At 38.4% G+C, this 20,876-nt stretch overlaps 1 protein-coding gene and 1 long non-coding RNA gene across 3 annotated transcripts in view; one reads left to right on the forward strand and one right to left on the reverse strand.

The window, feature by feature from the left end:
- kcnn1a (potassium intermediate/small conductance calcium-activated channel, subfamily N, member 1a) overlaps nucleotides 1-20,876 on the forward strand; it is a 92,718-nt gene that overhangs the window by 43,859 nt on the left and 27,983 nt on the right. For both annotated transcript variants that reach the window (XR_015094494.1, XM_086072512.1), the window contains exon 4: nucleotides 652-1,070. Coding sequence is in view for 1 of the 2 variants with exons in the window: in XM_086072512.1 (XP_085928638.1) it covers nucleotides 652-1,070 (419 nt within the window). In the remaining variant the exon portion in view is untranslated. The remainder of the gene's footprint in view (nucleotides 1-651; nucleotides 1,071-20,876) is intronic.
- LOC147180543 (uncharacterized) overlaps nucleotides 469-20,876 on the reverse strand; it is a 69,494-nt gene continuing 49,086 nt past the window's right edge. The window contains exons 3-4 of the long non-coding RNA XR_015094496.1: nucleotides 12,371-12,444; nucleotides 469-1,061 (exon numbers count right to left, since the gene is read on the reverse strand). This is a non-coding gene — a long non-coding RNA (uncharacterized LOC147180543). The remainder of the gene's footprint in view (nucleotides 1,062-12,370; nucleotides 12,445-20,876) is intronic.

Raw genomic sequence — 20,876 nt, forward strand, 5'->3', positions numbered from 1 at the left:
AGTTGGCCCCCACATTCTCACGGTTTGGCATCCACATATTCGTATATTCGCAGATTCTTTTCTTTACATTTTTTAAAAATCTTTTTCTGCAGTTTCCTGCTATTTTTGGGAATACGTATCATGAATGTGTACCGTAGTTCTTTGAAGATTTTGAGGGGTTCGAATGACCCCCATTCCCCTCCTAATGCATTTCAACGGGCGTCAATTATACGTGGATTTTTGATATTCGTGGGCCAGTCTGATCGATTTGAATTAGATATAGATCGATATGTTTTTTTCAGGGCCGATACCGATTATTACTAGTCAAGGAGACGATAACCGATATTTGGAGCCGATATTCAATTTCAGTAAAAGAGAAAAAATATTATTATTATTTTTTTAAGTATAAATTCAAACTCTTAACTTTGTTGGAATGCTTTATTGTTACATCACTCTATTGTTTATTGAACAACCTTCCTGATTGGCAAAATGTCGATTTTTTTTAATTTTAATTTTAGACAATCTGCTTTAAAATTCTAGTAGCTTGGATTTGAAATATTTTGCAGCAGCAATCCTGGAACTTTTCTGACACGCCTGGGAAGTGCTTTTCGAAGTACGAGTTCGTATTAGCGTGGTGCTAAAACCGGCATCTTGTCGTCTGCTCGTCCCCAGCTGTTTATGGTCGACAACGGTGCAGATGACTGGAGGATAGCCATGACCTATGAGCGGATCTTCTTCATTGTGCTGGAGCTGCTGGTGTGTGCCATCCATCCCATCCCCGGCCAGTACGTCTTCACGTGGAAGGCCCGGCTGGCTTTTACGTACACGCCGTCCGTGGCAGACGCCGACGTGGACATCATCCTCTCCATCCCCATGTTCCTGAGACTCTACCTGATCGGCAGGGTCATGTTACTTCACAGCAAGCTGTTCACGGACGCCTCGTCTCGCAGCATCGGCGCCCTCAACAAGATCAACTTCAACACGCGCTTTGTCATGAAAACGCTCATGACCATCTGCCCGGGAACTGTTCTGCTAGTGTTCAGTATATCGTCCTGGATCATTGCTGCATGGACTGTGCGCGTCTGTGAGAGGTAAACAACAATATTGGATCATGCTGGGGTCAAAGTTGAAACACTTTATGGATTTTCCAAACACCTTGCTTCCTTCACTAGTACCTGTCAGCGTTACCTTGTTTGCCATCACTAATTTGCACTTGAATCCACAGAAAGTGTTACAATAAAACATTATGGAGGACCAAAAATGCCAAAATAAAAAAATAAATAAATGACTAAATAAATAAATAAATGTCTAAAAGTGAGAATAAAAAAACGATTAAAAAAAAATAAAAAATAAAAATAAAATAATAATAATAATATATATATATATATATATATATATATATATACATCCGCAAAATAAATAGATAAAAGTAAAAAATAAAAAATGACATTACATTATTTTAAATACATTTCAAAATAAATACAAAAATAAATATCTAAATAGAATTAAATATCAATCAAAAAAATAAAAACGTTCTGCTCTCACATTTATTTATTTCATGCTGCAGATGCCCAGGATGAAATGTTATTCAAACGAGGGGGCGGTCCTAAGCGTGTCTTGGGTTGGACTCCGCCTTTGCAAATTGCCTTTCCTCATTGGTTGAGTGAACGGCTCGACTATCTTGCCCACTGTCAACTCGACTTGTCGAGCAACTCAAGTCGCAAGTTGTGCAGCATGAAATAAATAAATGTGAGAGTGTTTTTATTTATTGATTGATATTTAATTCCATTTATATATTTATTTATTTTATTTGTGTTTTTTGAATCTTATCTTTTATTTTTGTATTTATACTTCATTTATATATATATATATATATATATATATATATATATATATATATATATATATATATATATATATATATATATATATATATATATATATATATATATATATATATATATATATATATATATATATATATATATATATATATATATTCATTAATTCAAGATGTTTTTATTTTCACTTTTATTAATTTATTCATTTATTTAGTCATTTTATTTATTTTTTATTTTGGGCAGTTTTGGTCCTCCATATAACACATGGACAGGCAGCCACATGCACAAGCAGCCTGCTCACGACACTGCCTGTTTTAAAACAACAGCACCCTGACACATGATTCATTAGCTGAGCAATCGCTGCACAAGTCCCCACGCCTTGTGTTTATTGCTCTACGGCTTGTCCATAATTCATGAGTGTCTAATTGTTTGTTTGCTGAATGATTTGTTTTGGTAATGCAGAGCAGCCCCCCGTCCACCCCCCCCCCCCCCCCTGGATCCCCGACCCGTTTTCTGCCCCAAACTGTGCAACTGTCTCAAGGGGGGGCAGCTATGTTTCTGAAACGAAAAAGAAAGCGAGGAAGGAAACACTTTTCTTCCCTTCCTCATTTGGCATTTACATAAGGAAATGAGACGTTAATGCCAGCTTTGATGTTTTTAAGTCATCTTTGCATAGTTGGAGGGAAGGGGAGCCGGTAGGGTAGGGAAGGTTGAGAACTCCATCACGGCAGGTCTGGTCAGAACCGCGTGATAAAAAAAAAAGTTAAGGATTGTCAGAACCGCGTGATAAAAAAAAAAGTTAAGGATCAGGCTTGCTATCACTCTTTGCAGCCATGCCCTAGTTATGGATGCTTGGTGAACTCCTGCAGCCCACCTCGCCTGCTTCTGCCTCCCGCCCCCTTTCCCCCAACCTCTCCTTTTAACGACCCCACTGAGTTCACACCTCTCACTAACCACTTCCCCTCGCACGACGAACCCTAGATCCTCAAAACCTGCAAATGCGGGATACTAGTGGGGTTAAAACCTCAGGTGGGAACCCGGCGATGGAAAGATCACACCGTGTCTGAGCTCCTCTAAGAGTGAGGAGTTACCGACGTCACAGTTGCAGTTTGAGAGAGAGTGTGTTCAAAGGGAAACACTCAGCAGCACAAGTGGCGGCTTGTTAAACGAAGGTGCCATTCTCACAGGACTTCATTTTTAATCCAGAAATATCGCAAGAATGTGCCGTTTGGCTATTTGTTTACATGACAACGATGCTTTGAAGCCTGCAAATGCAAATGTTTGAAAACGGGTCTCAAAGCGGCGGAGAGGATTTATTTGCAGACTGCAAGGCAATTCATACTCAGCAAAAAAAATCACACAATTACGATTGCCGATTTTATCTTGGGCTTAAACAATGGCAGGAAGACCGTCCTGGGCTTTAGCTGCAGGGGACTGAAACGTAGCTCCATCGTGTTTGGTTCTGACTCCCTCAGGTTCTCAGTGATTATGTTTACATGCAGTCAAAATTCAGGCTAAGGTCAAAATTCCTGTTTCTGAAACATACGTTACTCCCGCAAACATATCCCGATCGAAACTGTGAACGCACGGACGTCATGACCCAAATAGACGTCATTTACAAGCAACCAGAGCGTGGAGCTTGCCCTGACGAAGGCCCGCAAAGGCCAAAACGCGTTGGCAATTTTTTTAATCAACTGGCCATGTGAAAATAAAGGCCTCTGCTTTTATTCGCAACAACTTTGAGTGCCTCAATCATTTACACTTAAAACTAATTATGGCCAATACCGAATTTTTATGACCATAAGGTACTAAAAGGCGCGGTCTCAGTTACGGGGTGCTTTTTGTGTAGTTAACACACACATATGGCACACCGCAGGCACGGTTAAACATACAGCTCAAAACATATGGTAGCATGCTATCACGCTAAAACATACGCTAGCAAGCATGCTAGCATATGTTTTTAAAAAGGCAGCAGAGCAAAACTGAGTTCGGTTGTACTTTATTGAAGTATTTAACAATATAAACAGTGAGTTTGATTGTACTTTGAAGTATTTAACAATGAACTCACGTTACTTTTGATCAATCCTCATCCACAAATCCCTCAAAGTCCTCATCTTCTGTATCTGAAAGGAACAGCTGAGCTAAATCTCCATCAAATAATGCCAGATATCCCCCCCCGTCATTGTAGTATTGTCAGAGTCAGTCTCGTTCCCGTGCGGCTCCTCAGAAATGATGCCGGTTTTTGAACAACAGCGCAAGCAGACACGTGTACCCAAGCATGCACAATTCCATTCACAAATTGTGGCATAACTCGCTCTAATCTAGCGAAAGCAAAAGCAGTGAGCACCATGACGTCACGAGAAACCAAAAGACTCACGTCATTTTTCAGTTGAGTCTTTCCGGTTCTCATGCCTGCCAGTCCTCAACCAGGGCTGGAATTCCTGTATATAAGCATTATGTCGGCACTGCTATGCTTGACTGTCGGCAGAAATGCTCCCACACAGACAGTCAAGCGGAGCGCTTACCCAAGTCGCTCAACAACATTTACAGATTTTGGAACTCGCATACTAAAGACGCACCTCACTATAACGGTCGATTTTTTTTGAAAATTTAAGACTTGTAAGTGCGCCTTATAGTCGTGAAAATACAGTAAAAGACATTATACTCATGTCACTCACCACAATAATAGAGAAGTCGGTTTCAGTTTTGTCAGCTTGTCGCACGGACTTATATACACGCATGTATGTGAGTGTATATATATATATATATATATATATATATATATATATATATATATATATATATATATATATATTTATTTATACACACACACACAAACACACACAGTCCTATGGAATTTTCGCCTTAGAGACAGAAAATAACATGAAAACACCGCGGCAAAAATCAATGTATTCAAGTTGGACTCGCTTGTGCGAGCGGCAACGCAAGATGGCCGCCGCGCATACCAAGTAGTTCCTGTACTCGAAATATCAAGATTTTTTGCAAATACAGCACGCACAGAACACAAACCAAGGTTCTGTTCAAAGTAGGTACCAATATTTCATGGATCTTATTCCGTTTTTTTACATGAATATTGGCAATATTCGAGTTTTGAAAGCGTTACTGACTGTATGTAAACGTAGTCAATGTCTGGGATGGGTCAGATGGGAAGTCAAAGGTGCCCCATTGAGAGACTTAAACTCAAGCAAAGCTGAGTTTGAGTTTATTCTCTGAGCAATAGAAGGCCAGTACGGAGACCTGAGCACAAACTGATGTGGTTTTACTTCCTGGTTCTGGTCAAGACCAGAGCAGCGGTGTTCCAGATGTTCTACAGGTGTCGTTCAGCTCGTTTAGAAAGTCCTACAGGAAAGGCTGTTATGGCAGTCTTACCTGCTAGAAAAAAAAATACCTGGATAAATCTCTCTCATCTGAGTTTTGACTCAGTAAGACTTGTTTTGGTCTTAATGTTGAAAGCGGTGGTCTACAAAAATAGAGAACCGGTATGCACATTTAAGGCCCATAGTCTCTTGAGTGCTCAAATCGGAGAAGGGGCGCAGCTGAGCACTTCTGGCTGCGCGGATTCTACCCTCCATTTCAATATGTCATCTACGCACACTGATGGCGCATTTTTTGCAGCTCAGTGTGAACATTTTGACAACATTTTGCAATGAAAAGGTCATTTTGTTTTTGCTAGGTCGTTGTCATGTAAACATTCTCTCTTTTTTTTTTTTTTTACAAATTAAAATAAAAAAATATCAGCTGTGTGTTCGAGTCCGTACAGGGTTAAAATAGGATTAGATGAGAAGGTCCGATTGTCCAACAAAAAGCAGTGATTGGTTTGCCCTCACACAAAAAAAACACTCGGAACACCTCCCATGACCAGTGCATGTCATTTGGTTTCAGTATCGGAAATAACATGCGAGCGGGTGTGTTTCTACGAATGGGTGCAAGCATGCACATGTATGTGTGAGCGTGTGCATGTGTTTGTATAATGTTTTGTTGTACTTTCTATTCCCCACTATGCTGCTCCATAGGGATACCATGTGAGTCCTCACTCTCTAGCTGTGGAAAAACAAAACAAAAACAAAACTTTTTTTTTTTGCACCGAGCTGGCGCCACTGCTCTCCTGAGCGTGATTTTTTTGGGTGGGCGGGGTTTTAGTGGTGACAAGGGGGCAAGCCCCCCTTCTAAAATAATTAATGAATGGTCCTTCCCGAAATTTAGTGTGGAGACTGCAGAGGAGGATTAGGGAGGACCTCGAGAGTTAGCCATGAAGGTGACCCCATCCTTCAAGGGGGATCCCTCCCAGGTTTTTAGGGGCTAGGAGCATAGCGGAGCAGCACTTTGAAGCAAGCGTCTCTTCGCTCACTATTTTTGCGCCGGTCGGGTCGAGGAGGAGGAGGAGGAGGAGGAGGAGGAGGAGGAGGAGGAGATTCGTCCTTCAAGTCACCTTCCCAAGTTGGCCGGCGAGCGTTTTGTGGCTTCTGTTTTTCCCCCCTCCTTTTCTTGATGCAATTGCTATAGATCCATATTGCACAAAAGTCGTTTTAGCACCAACTCCAAGATTTGTTTGAGGAGCAAAAACCTTTCTGTTCTTTCATTACCATCTCATTATGTGTCTCCCTTCACAATTTAATTCAACAGTGCTGTAATGGTTTGCACAGACCAGGGATGGGAAAATTCAATGCAGGGGGGGTAAAGATTTTTCATTAGCACTACTGGGGGCGGGTTGTAAGGTTTTCTTGGGGGGTATACATAGACACGCACTTCCTATCTAGATGTATGTATTTTTGGGGATAATAAAGTTCTCAATGTATAAAAGATCCATTATCACAACCCAATAACAAAGGGTTTGAAGCAAACAACAAAATAAACACATACTTTATTTTTTTCCAGTGCAAAGGGCTCTCATAAAAAAAAAAAAATACCATTCAAGGACGGCATATAACTGTTGAACAAGAAACCAACATGAGTGCTCATTTTGTTTGTTTTCGTCACAAAAATCAACTGACTCACAATTTTAATATTATTGAAGTGCTACCTTTGTATGGAGGACCAAAAATGCAATAAATAGATAAAAACAATAAAAACGGATCTAAAAAAAATTATTCAAAAAAATAAATACTAATTGAAATTAAAATATCAAAATATATATACACAAATAAACAAAAGTAAAAATAAATACAAAAATAGAAAACGAGATTCAAAAAATAAAAACGAATATTAAAATTAATATGGGAATAAATACAAAAATAAATATATAAATACTATTAAATGTCAACCAATAAATAAAAACGCTCTGCTCTCATATTTATTTATATCATGCTGCAGCATGAAATGCGTCATGAAATGTTATTCAAATGAGAGGGCGGTCCTAAATGTGTATATGATTATTTATTAATTGATATTCACATCTATTTATATATTTATTTTGTTTTTATTTCCACATTTATTTTTTACATCTTTTTAATCTCGTTTTTTTATTGTTGTATTTATTTTTACTTTTATTTATGTATTTTTTGTTGTTGTCTTTATTCCATTTATTATTATTTTTTGTATTTAATTTTTGAATTATATTTTTATATCCGTTTTTTATTTTTACTTTTATGTATTTTTTTCTTTTTCGGCATTTTGGGTCCTCCGCACCTTTGCCCTGCATATCATTCCAAATCAGCAAAAAAGTATTATGCCTACTCGCGTAGATTTTTTTGTTTTCATTTTTTTTTTCAATATATTTTCACATTTTTGATTTTTTTCCTGGATTTTACGGGATTTTTCCCCATTTCCCTCCGCTCATAGTGAAAAACGTATCTTGAATATTTATCAGCGTTTTTTTTAATAATTTCTTGGGTTTGTTAAGTAAAAAAAACAACAAAGTTTTGTTTTAAATCAATCAAATGCTCATCCATGCTCTATGCAATTTTTTTATTTCTTTTCTTTTTGCTATAAAGAAAGTAGTCTGTTGCAAGAGAGTCTGAGCATCCAAGAAGGGGACAGATGTCAAGTCGTTTAATGCAATTTAATGTAACTACTGGTCAGGGGCGTATGTTTACGATGTCGATGTAGTGCAGCAATGATGTATGGAAAGTGTAAGGCAGTAGAATAATAGGCAGCTAAGTCGCTTCCAAACGGAGACATTTTTGAAGGGGACTTTGAGTGCCGACTGCAGCATCTCCAGTTTTTGTTCCAATTCTCATCCATAAATCACATCTCCCTCAGCCCACCACCACCTCCAGTAAACATCAAAACAGCATGCAGGTTTTCATGTTTACATTTTTAAGCCATCATTTCAAGTGTGAAAAAACAACAACAACAACAACAAGGGCGGGGGATAAGAGGCGCTTGTTTCCCAAAAGTGCTGTTTGAGTATCTTCTGTCAACGGCGCCATTGCACTTTGACGGCGCTCCTGAGCCCATCACAGGGCAATGCGGTGTGAGATTGGACAAGCATGGAGTCTGTCTGGAAAATGCCTAGATGAGGGGAATGAAAGACACCAAAGCGGACGGAGCGATTGAGGGATGGAGGGCTGAAGGGAAGGTAGAGTTGGAAGGAATATTAATGTTGCAATGGATGGATTTAACGCCGGGCCCCTTTTTGCCTTGTGTCTTGATGCAGCCCATCTTCAGAGCTAACCTAGCTCAACTAAGCTCCTTAACTAAGCTCTCTGGACTCTCCCTCACTGCCCTGCAGCTCCCTCCCTCTCTCTCTCTCTCTCTTCTACTCCTGACTGATCCCCCGCAGATCTCTTACTGTACCCATCCAACGTGGCATGCTTTGCCTCATCCCTCCCCACGACTGATCCCCCATCCCTTTGCCTTTCCGTATCCATCCCGAGCCAAGCAGGCCTAATCCACCCCAAAAACTCAGTTACACACTCTCATGCATGCCTTGCTTGCCTCCCTGGTATCGCGTTCTTTTTTTCTTTTCTTTTTTCTTCTCCCCCTCTAAAATCTGTTATCTAGTTCTCTTTGTCTGCTACTTTACTCCAACGCTGTTAACTGACACAAAGTGCTCGATTTCCAGGTGATATGAGACCTATAGGCTACCTGAGGAAGTTTTTTCTCTCATAGGGAATCCCCTCTAGATGATCAGGCTTGAGGTTCAAGTCTGATACACCTCTATGCAGATGGTGGTATTGCTTAGTGAGAAAATACAAACAGCCGCAGTCTAAAAAGTGCGCCGCACTGTATGAATGTCAGACCAAAGAAACACCCAGCAGGGAAAAAGTGTGCAGGGCAAAACATAGCTGCTATGGTCACTGGAGATACCAACATGGGTGGGCAAGCACTAGGGATTTAAATCCAGTCAAAACGAATAAGTAAATGGTTAGAAATGCTACTTCCAGAGCTAATTTGTAATGGGAAAACTAGCGCTGTCTAGCTATTATTATTATTTTTAAACTAATTAATCGCACAATTTAATTAATTAATTGTGATTAATCACATTTTTCTACTTCTGCTCCTACTTTTCTTTTTCGAATCTTGTAACTGATGTAAAATCATTAACTCATTTGCTCCCAAAAACGTATTTATCCATTAAAAAAAAAAATGCTAGCCTCTGAACTGCAGAGAACGGGTGAAGAAATTATAGTAATTACAAAAACGGCCAGCAGGTGGCAGCAGAGTTAGATCAACCAGGGCCATGTTGCAAAAAACTTTTACCCCCCACTGTTCTAAACAGATTTGTGAATAATGATTTGTTGTTTTTGTATTCTAACACTAATTGCTGCAAAGCGGAAACAGATAGAAATATAATATTTCCTGATGAAAGAAGAGACTCTCATCTTTCTTTTGGTAGGTTCCATGTTTTTATAGCAATAGAACACAATAATATTCTGTGGGTCTTGCAAAATCTGTTAAAATCCAGTAAAACAGCCGAGAGCAAAGGGGGTTGCTTCAGTGAAAATGGCTTGGAGTGAATGAGTAAATAGAAACTATATTTAGAACCAAAGACTGTTCTGCTAGCTTTCTTCCATCTTTGAATGGAGTACTTCTGTAAAGCACAACTGTTAAACAAAACAATCAAAATGGACGCAGCTTTACGGGCCATTTTTTTCTCATGGAAACAATTCTCAGAAGTTTTTGCTTCCAGGCTTCGTTGTGCTCACAAGCAGCACACTTCACAAGGGTTGATTTGTGAGGCCCCGTGGAGGGAACTTGAGCAGGGTATTTTACTCTGAGATGATGCACCAAAGACGCACACCTAAGATGCTACTTGAATTTGGCTTTGTAAAGTGTACAAATTACTTGTGATTTCTCCAACAAGCGTCGAATAAAACTAAAAGTAAAACGACCTATAGTCGTCTATATGTACAGTCGTAGACCTATACTTTGTCTGCGTTCAAGTTCGGCTGGAGGTTATGCAAAAACAAGAACTTAGTCAAACTGAATTAAAAAAATATATATTACGCTTTAAAGAATTTAAATTAATTTCCAGAGTTAACGCTTTAATTTTGACAGACCTAGTAAAAAAAACATAGGAACGGGAATTTGCCACAATTGAAAGGAATTACTGGGAATAAACTGAAAATGTGCTGCAGGTTATAGGCCAAAACAGGAAGTAAATAAAACGGAGTTAATTTTTTTAACGCTTAAAGGAATTAAAATTAATTTCCAGATTTAACGCTTTAATTTTGACAGACCTAGCAAAAACCATATATATGAGAATTTGCCACAATTTAAAGGAATTACTGGGAATAAACTGAAAATGTGCTGGAGGTTATAGGCCAAAACAGGAAGTAAATAAAACGGAGTTAATTTTTTTAACGCTTAAAATGTTTAAAATTAATTTCCAGAGTTAACGCTTTAATTTTGACAGACCTAGCAAAAACCATATATACGAGAATTTGTCACTACTTAAAGGAATTACTGGGAATAAACTGAAAATGTGCTGCAGGTTATAGGCCAAAACAGGAAGTAAATAAAACGGAGTTAATTTTTTTAACGCTTACATTTTTTTTAATTAATTTCCAGATTTAACGCTTTAATTTTGACAGACCTAGCAAAAACCATATATACGAGAATTTGCCACAATTTAAAGGAATTACTGGGAATAAACTGAAAATGTGCTGCAGGTTATAGGCCAAAACAGGAAGTAAATAAAACGGAGTTAATTTTTTTAACGCTTAAAAGAATTTAATTGAATTTCCAGAGTTAACGCTTTAATTTAGACAGACCTAGCAAAAACCATATATACGAGAATTTTTCACTATTTAAAGGAATTACTGGGAATAAACTGAAAATGTGCTGCAGGTTATAGGCCAAAACAGGAAGTAAATAAAACGGAGTTAATTTTTTTAACGCTTAAAGGAATTAAAATTAATTTCCAGATTTAACGCTTTAATTTTGACAGACCTAGCAAAAACCATATATATGAGAATTTGCCACAATTTAAAGGAATTACTGGGAATAATCTAAAATGTGCAGGTTATTCTATAGTAGGGAACTACATCCGCATATTCAGATGCACTGTTCATCTCAGTCACATACAAATTTCATACAGTTCTAATCTGCTGAGAAATCCTATTACACATTTTTTAACGTGAATGCTCGACTCAGCATTCACATAATAAGAGCTAACAATGGGGACAACCAGATGGCAACAAAAAAAAAAAGAAAGATCGTGTTCGTGTTGCTGCACCTTGATAGCGTGTGAATTGTTTATGTCGCTCCTTGCTTGTTTGAGACGACTGACGCAGCACAAAGATGGAGGGCAGTTAATGTGAATGATCTCAACCTTGAGGGCAAATGGCCACCGTACGGTCTGATGACCTTTTTTTTCCGAAAGCGACACATTATCAGCGTCGCCGCGCGCTTGCCGCTCAGACGCAAACAGCCAACACGCAATTAGCTGTTGCATCAAACATTCACACGCTTTTCACGTCATTTACTCGTCATGCGTCTCGGTGTCAAGGAACCTGCTGGAAACTGCCCATTGATAATCCACTGCAAATGTGAGCTCATTAATGTCTACACAAGACATTTTAGGGGTTTCAGAGATACTCTTAAGTGTGTGTGTGTTTTTTTTTTTTAATGAGAGACCTGAAAATATAATCCATTCATAACTGTTTGCCACAGGAAAAAGCATTCCTAAATGACATATACAATATTTCAAACATTTTCAAGCACTTATAAGTTCACTTAACTCCCAAGTCAAAGAATGTGTTTGTGATTTTTTTTCCCCCCCATTCCTATCTAGTTGAGGGATTCGTCTTGTATCTGCCTGTGCGTGTCCACAGAGGCAGCACATTTTAAATGTCCATTTTAAAGCATGAAGGTGAACCTCACTGTAACTGATGCGCTTTTGCACTTCATCTCTGAGAGCAACATTTATTTCCCGACGGCCAAATAAGACTTGGTTGTTAAAAGTATATATCGAGGGTATCTATATCAAGTGGAACGAAAAGGACCAGCCGATTATAACTGGACAATATATTACAAATGTCTTAATTAAAAAAAATATGGATGCATTACATTAGAAATGTTAAATCGTTGTTTTAGTTACATGTAATAATAATAATGATAATGATGTTTAAAAAAGCAGTACTTACAGTCTTATGGAATATGGACGAAATCGTTGTCGGGCCTCAATGACAGAGCAGCCTCCTTTGGTATTGAGAAGCACCTTTAATAAGAAATCCAATGTCAGGATTGTGTGCACAATGTCTGTGTGGTTGAAATGATTTATTTATTTTTTTAAAGAAAAGAGGTTTAATTCAACTTTGACAGCGAGAGACGGCTAAAAAGGCTCCCTCTCATGAAACAGGCATAGAAGCTATTTTTAATCATTTTGATTGAGTGTGTAAGCTACTGCTGCACAGTTGAGAGAAATGTTGCGAGTGACCTTCATTCATGCCATTTAAAACTGAGCAATATGTTACCATCTGCTAAAACACTTTTTTTTTTTTACCAGAGAAGCAAAATAGGGGTGTCAAAATGAGTGCATTCATTTCGAGTTCATTTGAAATTCCTTTAACGCCACTAATGTTTTTAAAATGTGCGATTAATGACCACCCCTTACTTAGAAAGCCTGCACTGCAACGCAGCAGACATGTCCAGGTCACAATTTAGCAGTAATAAATGTAATAATAATAATATTTGTGAAGACTGGGGTCAAGTTGTATTTTACAATTTTAAAAATGTGCAGAATTTCACAAGTTAGTTAATGTAAAAAAATAAAATAAAAAATTAGTTAGCTCTTACTATGAAAAGAAAAATGCACTGAACTGTCACCAATGTCTTACAAATGCAATAATGCCATCTAGTGGCAGAAAAATGACCTCAACACAAATCAGTGCTGTACATCTTTTTACTCAATTTTATGAATTATGAAATGACTGTATCAATGACTAAAAGATGCAGCCATATTTCTATTAGTTTAGCATTTCCCCCCCCACTTTTATTTTAACAAGAGTATGAAAACTTAGAAAAAAATATTTTTATTGTACATCAAGAACAGATATCAAATTTGCGATTAATCGAGAGTTAACTATTGAAGTCATGCGACGAATTCCGATTACAATTTTTAAATCGCCTGACAACCCTAGTTTAAAATATGATTCCATTTTGCCTCATGCTGCGCAGATGCAACAATATACACATATTTTACATAAGTTATGGTGTTTGGTCCTGGTGGCGGTTGAGTTGAGCTGATTTGAATTGAGTTTTGTCACCTCTGACTAGGATCAACTTGCTTAAACACTGCCAATGTTTTAAAAATTGGCACACATTTTTAATTTAAAGAGGAAGTCGAAAAATTCCTCTATGTAGTAAAAATGAAAACACAAAACAAAAACAATACTCAACAGATAAAGTAAAAACAGACAAGCAACCATACAAAATATTAATAAGATCACAAACAGATTATACAATGAGAATAAGATACAATTACATTGCTTTCTTCAATTATAAGGAACTAGCTAGTTTATGTGTAATGTATCTTTTAATAACTTTTTGAAAGATGACAGCAGTAGCAGTGCAAGGAAAAACCATGCACCAACAGATGAAAACAGCAGAGGCTCCAAAATGGAACCCTGTGGAACACCATGTAACAGTGGGGCAAAAAGCAACCAACAGTTCTGCCTAGGATTTATAAAAAAACTAAAATTAAATTAAAAAAAGACTGTAAAAGTACGAATTCTGCCTCAACTTCATGAAAAAAGTACAAAGCCTTTTTTGAGGGGGCGGCAAAGTAAGGATTAGAAAGTACCAAGTACAGATACCTGAAAAATCTATTCAAGTCCAGTGACAAATACACAGAACAAAACTATAAACGTATCACTTTTGCTGTACAAGTTGTTGCAGATTCAACTTCTGTGGCCAGATGGGTTTTTTTTTTTATGTGTAAAAGTTGGCAAGGTTAAAGCTCGCTGGTCCTCGTCCTGATGGAGTGATGTTGTGGCTTTAGTACATCAGATGTGTTTTTGTATGACTACTCGCGCTGCATACTTAAATGCGTAAGTGTCCCGGGCTTGTGTTTCAAAGCGCGCCTGTGTCCCCCCCCCCCCCCCCCCTGAACGCTGCGCGCCTCATTTTACAAAAACAAAACCAACACAAAGCTACCTGTGGAATGCATTTTTTAATGGGCACTTTGTTGTTGTGAAGTTTGGCAAGCTTTCTTCACGGTTTCCTTTCATGTAAGATGGGCCCCTGCAGAGACACGGACTGGCAGACTATGACACAGTAGCACTCAGCCGAACGGTTCAGAGAAACACTGTAATAGAGTGCTTGATATCTGATAACCCCAGAGACACAACTCGGCGTTGAAATATTAAAATGAAGGGCTTTGCGAACAGTACTTTGTGTTGGATGCCCGGTAGATCAAGAAATAGCTCTTTTAGCAGGTGGTAGAGTGGATCCATGTGTTGATAAGATTTAGATTTAGAAAACAGGGTGATTAGCAAATGTGTAAAATAATGCTTTATGGCGTATGAATACCACTAGGAAGTAAGTCTTATTGCCTACTGTGTGTACAGTTCAGTTGTATTTAATTTAATATAATTTTATAGTTGCAGAATTCCTGTTCAAAAACGGTGAAACAGTGACAGTTGACAGAAAATTATTTATGGTCTGCACTGCGCTGAAGTTGAGACGAACGAATGCATGCAGACCGCAGCGTCATATCCTGCCTTTTTTTTTTTTTTAAATCAAGTTAAACAAGAATGGCATAAATCCATCATGCAAACAAAGAGTGTACTTTCACTTTAATTATTCAGTTGATTGATAGCAATGCGTTACACATAATCATTCACTAAAGTGCTGTCACGATCGTTTTCCTCGATTAATTAAATGGAGACGTAAGACGTGAGTCAACATTCTGCATCGCAAAACATAATGTTTTGAAATACTGCCGGCGTCACTTGATCGGTGCTTAAATTCAATGCCAGGAATTTTCTGATTATCCTTCAACCCTACCACGCGATTCTTCTTCTTATTTTTATTTTTTTGTAAGTATCAACATGTACTTGGGATTGAATGTCTGGAACTTGATACTCAAAATACGTAAAAATAATTTCCCAACATTAAATGAGTTGAAAGTGGGTTTCCATCCAATAGTTTGAAAATTTTTAAGCAAATTTACTAAAAATGCGCAAAACGGACATACGACTTATGCCCGTTTCCATCTTTTGCGGATATTGAGAGGGGGACTCCGCCGCTCTAGGTGGCGCTATACACCATAGAGATGTGATCCACCAGTAATTCAAAAGAAGAAGAAGACTAGGAAGCGACTGTGCCCGTGCGTTGACGTCGTATGACTTTGCTTTTGTAATTCTTGATCAACCGTAGCGTTTCTTTGCTGTTTTTCATCTAAAATTGCATTAACATTCACTTCTTTAATTAATTCCAAAAAGATTTCTTCAAACATACCTTACTTTATCGTCCGCCATTTCTTTGTAACTACAAACGTTTGTGTGACGTAAAATCCGGTCAAAACGTGCGACGTGTATCCGCAAAACCTGTTTCCATAGCCAAAATGTTTGCGAATTTTGGGCCCTTTTTCAAATTTCTAGCGTTTCCATTCAGTTTTACTTTCGCATTTCTTGAAAATTCTAATAAAAATGGGTGGATGGAAACCCCCACTAGTGTTGTTTATTTTAAAATGAAGGTCAACATGAAACTAAGCTCCTTGACAGGTAAAACATGCACGCAGATATGGCTGGACGAGACTTTATTGATAAGGTATGACAATAAAGCCACGCAAAATTTTGATTAAGAAATTGCCTTGCATTTATGGTGAAAAATGAGTGCAGACGTTGAATCAATGGGACGTATCCCATTGATTTGAGATATTCAATACCGCAGATTTCCGTTCATATCAAAGCTTTACGATTTTCACTTTCAGTATTGACCTGCACACCACTACCATTGATTCTGATCAAGTATCGGCAAATCTGGATAATACATTTACAGGGTCTCTGAAACTGGAATACGACATGGAATTTGTCACGAGAACAGCTTCCACTCTTGAGGGAATACTTTCTACAATGTTCTGGAAAGTCTTCGAATTTTTGTCTCCAATTTTTTGTCAAGTCAACCAATCACTAATTATTTATTGATCATCCGATTAAATAAGAGCAGTGAGCGAAGACTTTCCCTAACGTTTATTACTGGTCAGATAAGTTATGTAACTACGGAAGCGTGGAACTGCCAATTTGGAGTGAACAGTTTTAACCGGGCTATTGTCGTTCGAGCATACTTTGTACTGCAAAGTAGTTTGATAAAGTTGTCTGAACGTACTGCAAAGTCATTGAAACGTACAGCTGACATTGACATTTCGCAATGTACGGTATTGGTAAAAAAAATAAAAATAAACATTACTTTTGTCCCGTGGGATATTGATTTGCACATGCACGATTGTTGCATTAGCCACTGGAATTATGGGAAAATACCCTGTGGCATTATGGGAAACTTTTCTTTTTTTTTACCAATACTTTTTGAATAACTTGATCAATACCGTCGATAAAACTGCAGTACATATGAACGACGTAGACCAGTCAAAACTGTTTGCTCCACAATGGTACTTCCATGCTTTCGTAATGTATGAACAATAACAGTTATTATTGTTTTTGGCAATGTGACAGTTGTATACAGAAAATGTGTTATGACATTGTGGAATTCCGCGGTTTGTGCTCATACAAATTCATGGTAGCGTCGGTCTTTCAATTATATCTATGAGGGGAAACTTTGCATCAGCTTATTGTACTTCATTGCTCATAGTCGCTTTTGGAAGAGGGGTGATGACCAGGATTATTATAGTTTTGGAATTTTTCATTTTAGTTGGTTTTTATTTTGTTTTGAGTTTGGGTTTTTAAATTTAGTTTGTTTTAATTCGTTTTCAAGTTGGTTCTGTTGTATTCGTTATTTCATAAATGCTTAGTTTTAGTTAGTTTCAGTATTAGTTTTAGTTAAAAAAAAAGTGTATTACTTGTGCGCAATATTTAAAAAAGACCATGGGAGCAACGTCATCTGAAGGTGCTTTTCTATTGGCTGCTGCTAGATGACGTCACTTTTGTGTGACACACGTTCAAATGTCCTTATTCCGGTTAATATGAAAATAAATCTACTTAAAATTACATTTAAAATCATCCCCAAAGGCTCATGCATTAAATTTATTACCAAAGACTAAAACGAAGGACATTTTTTGCTATAAATATAGTTAGTTTTAATTAGTTTTGTAAACATAAAAGGTAGTTTCAGTTAGTTTTCTTTTTGTAAAGAGCATTTTCGTTTTTACTTTATTTTGTTAAATAGTTTTTTGAATTTTAGTTTGAGTTTTTTCCGTTAGGTTTAGTTGACTAAAATAACCTTGGTGATGACTAAATACAAGGACTGTTTCAAAGTCAAGGACATAGGATATTATCAAGTTGTGATGGCAATAGTTTCATGTTATTGACATTTGATGACTGTCCAAGTGTCGCTCCGGCAAGAGTGCAGGAGAAGAGAAGTAGTTGCTCGACTTGCATGATTGTGATTCTCCTCCCTTTTGCAAGCCCTCATTGCAACCACATCCACTTTCTGCTTGTTTGTGGCTTTTGCCGTCACCACGTTTGTATTCTATGAGTGAAGTGCGTTCTCTATTGGGTGAGGGTCAGGTTGCGGACTTGAAGAATATTCCGTTTAGAGTCACTCATTCAGTTTTCTGATTATCTAGCCCTATAACTTGTGTAGCATTTGGCTAAATATGAGCAGAGGGTAGTCCAGTTGGGGTCGGCATCTTCATGTCCTAAGCTGTAAAAGGGAGTGTCTGGCCTGGTGAGTGACGTGTGCGTCAGCAAATCTAAGTCGAGTTGGATGTTATTATGTTTGGTTACTCAGTCAGCGCGTTGAATTCCGGACATCAGTTGTGGCCTTAGCGGCTTGTGTATGAATGTATTGTGTATTTATTTTGTTACCATTTATTCAATAAGGTAATTGTCCCTTATGGCTTGCTAACTATCTAGCCAGAGGTGGCAAATCCGAAATTAAAAACCCTGCCACCGTGTTGCTTTAGCCCCAGGTGCTAGCTAGGTAGCTAGCTCCCATGGTGCTCGTTTATAACCTAGGGAGCTAGCTAGCTAGCTAGCACAAGGGGCTAAAGCCAAACTGTGGCAGGGTATTTACTTTCTGGACCTGGATTTGCTACCTCTGTATCTAGCTAACGTCAATATGTTACCTCGTAGATTTGCTGTTGTGGTACGCAAGTTCCTCACCCTTTTTATTCTTTCATACATTATGAAACGCATGTGTCATTAAACTGTGCCAATCCACATTGTACTGTACGTGCTGCCACATATGCTTGCTTTGCCTTTGTTTGCATCCTGGCAATTAGGTATTCATCTCTTGAGTTGATCTGTTGACTCGGATTAGTGCAAGGGGCATCGCGACTTGTTGCCAGTCAGTGCTCAAATTTATGTAAGATTTGCATTTGTTGAAAGTTGTTTTTCGTTTTTTTCTCATTTGTTTTTGTTGACGTGAATCCAACGGGAGGGGATTACGGAAAGTGGAAGTAATTGTCAGAGAGTTGCTGCAGAATGTTAAATAAAACTGAAAAAGGAATGTGGCGGAAATCAACGGTCAACCGCTTGAAACAGAAAACAAGGATGACGTTTGGAATCCAAGACTCAAGTATTGCGTAACAGCTCTTTTTTGGAAATAGGCTAAGGATTCTAAATGACCACCGTGTCATGGGGGTTTTTTACAGATTGAATGAATTAGCCCAATAAAAGACAACCTTTTAAAAAGCAAGCCGTCATTTTGAACCAATCCTAGAACGAAAATAATTTCATTATAGCATAAAAGCCATCTGGAACTATGTTGATGTAAAATTAGAAGAATATTGAAGAATATTTTGGGCAAATTGGCTCTCATGCTGCTGGTTCGTGTGAATGCGTGTGCATGTGGTAACGCGTGTCTGGTTCTCTCACACCCTCCATCTTCAATGTGTTTATTTCAGCTTTCAGTCTCTCACGTACACACAGACAGAGGAAATTAGCACTTTTTATGAAACGGGCACAACTGATATGAGAAATGAAGTGGTTATTATTGTAGTGGTCATAGATGACTAGTTTGACTGATTGATCAGGTCAGTTTAGTGAACCCCCCCCCCCCCCCTAATATATTGTATAATTCATGACTATTTAAATATATTATGTTCTGATACCTATAGCCCTTATCCACAATTTTCACATTTTATCCACAAGATTTTATTAGGGGGCAGGTGGGGGTGAAACGATCAAAGCTCTTGTCATTGAATAGGTCGAAAGTGGTGCCAGCTCTTGTCCGTGCTATTCCAAACGTTAACACAGTATATTGAGAGCCTTCAAATACTTCTCATCCGCTTCTGTCTCAGCTCCCAAATGACTTTCTTTTGCTCTATTTCTCACTGGAGATGCTGCTCTCTATATAAGTAGGCAATTATAGAAAAAGGTGTCATTTAATTTTATTTCGTATTAGCCCTACTCTTAGTGTAATGTAATTGAGTGGAACCTTTAAGGTCGAACGCAATTTGTTCCAGTATGCTAGAAGAAGTTTGATTTAACCGGCTATTGCAAATACATTTTCCTATTGGAAATTATGTTAATAGAATTAATTTGTTCTAATGTCAAACTGTCGTGTTGGTAAAACATTTCTATTTAGAGGTGGGCAATTTACAAAATGTTGCGCCGGTCCCATCCACCCGTGTCAATTAGAAACAAAAAACAATCCGTCTCAGCTTTAAAGACATGAGCAAAAATCCAAGATACGAGCAAGATTCAAGTAAGTTGAGTTAAACGGAAACAAGTAAACTCCTATAACAAGGCTGCAACGCTTAATCCGATATCTCAAATAATTTCATTACAATAAAAGGTCAAAGAGGAATCTCTGCATCCAAGCTCCCCAGGGATCACACTCAGCGTAGAAATAAGTCACCATGAAGGCCGCGAGCCAGGAAGGAAGCGCCCATAAAAATACATGAATTTCAAAGTTGTGGGATCATTTCCCACTTAAAAAGGAAGATCAATTGAAATGTGATGATCCACGCAGGAGGCGGGGCTTCCGGGTTTTCACCCATCCACTTTGTTTCCGTTTCCGGTTTGCGACGCGTGGGCGGCGTCCCAGTACTTGCGCTTCCGCCTTTGTGCCCCTCGGCAGATAGCAGAGACGCCTTCCCATCGATGAGCGGGAGCGCGCGGTTGGGGGGGAGCGCAGGGTTGGGGGTGCGAGTGTTGGAACGCGGCCTGCAGTGGCCGGAAAACCGTGCTGATGTGTAAAAGTCCGTAGCATCTACCGTACAGCAGCACACCTACAATTACCAACATAAAGTACGGTATTATTGCTTATTTATTATAGCCTAACATTGCTAATAAGAACGTATTATAATGCCACTCAAGTGGTGTAGGACAGACAAAGCAGCTCATGCTCTTCCAATGGTTTGATTGAGTAAACGGTAAAAACAAGTACACATAAATAAGCACATTTATACGAAAGCTAACACAGTCACTCAGACACAGGCTGGCTAACAGGTTAGCCAGCTAACAGGTTAGCCAGCTAACAGCTAGCCCACGTCGCTCACCAGGCTAGGCTGCGCCTTTTCAAGCC

Source organism: Leptonotus elevatus, chromosome 1 (genome assembly GCF_054856555.1).
Source record: "Leptonotus elevatus isolate MCC_2025b chromosome 1, RoL_Lele_1.0, whole genome shotgun sequence".
Taxonomy (NCBI): Eukaryota; Metazoa; Chordata; class Actinopteri; order Syngnathiformes; family Syngnathidae; genus Leptonotus; species Leptonotus elevatus.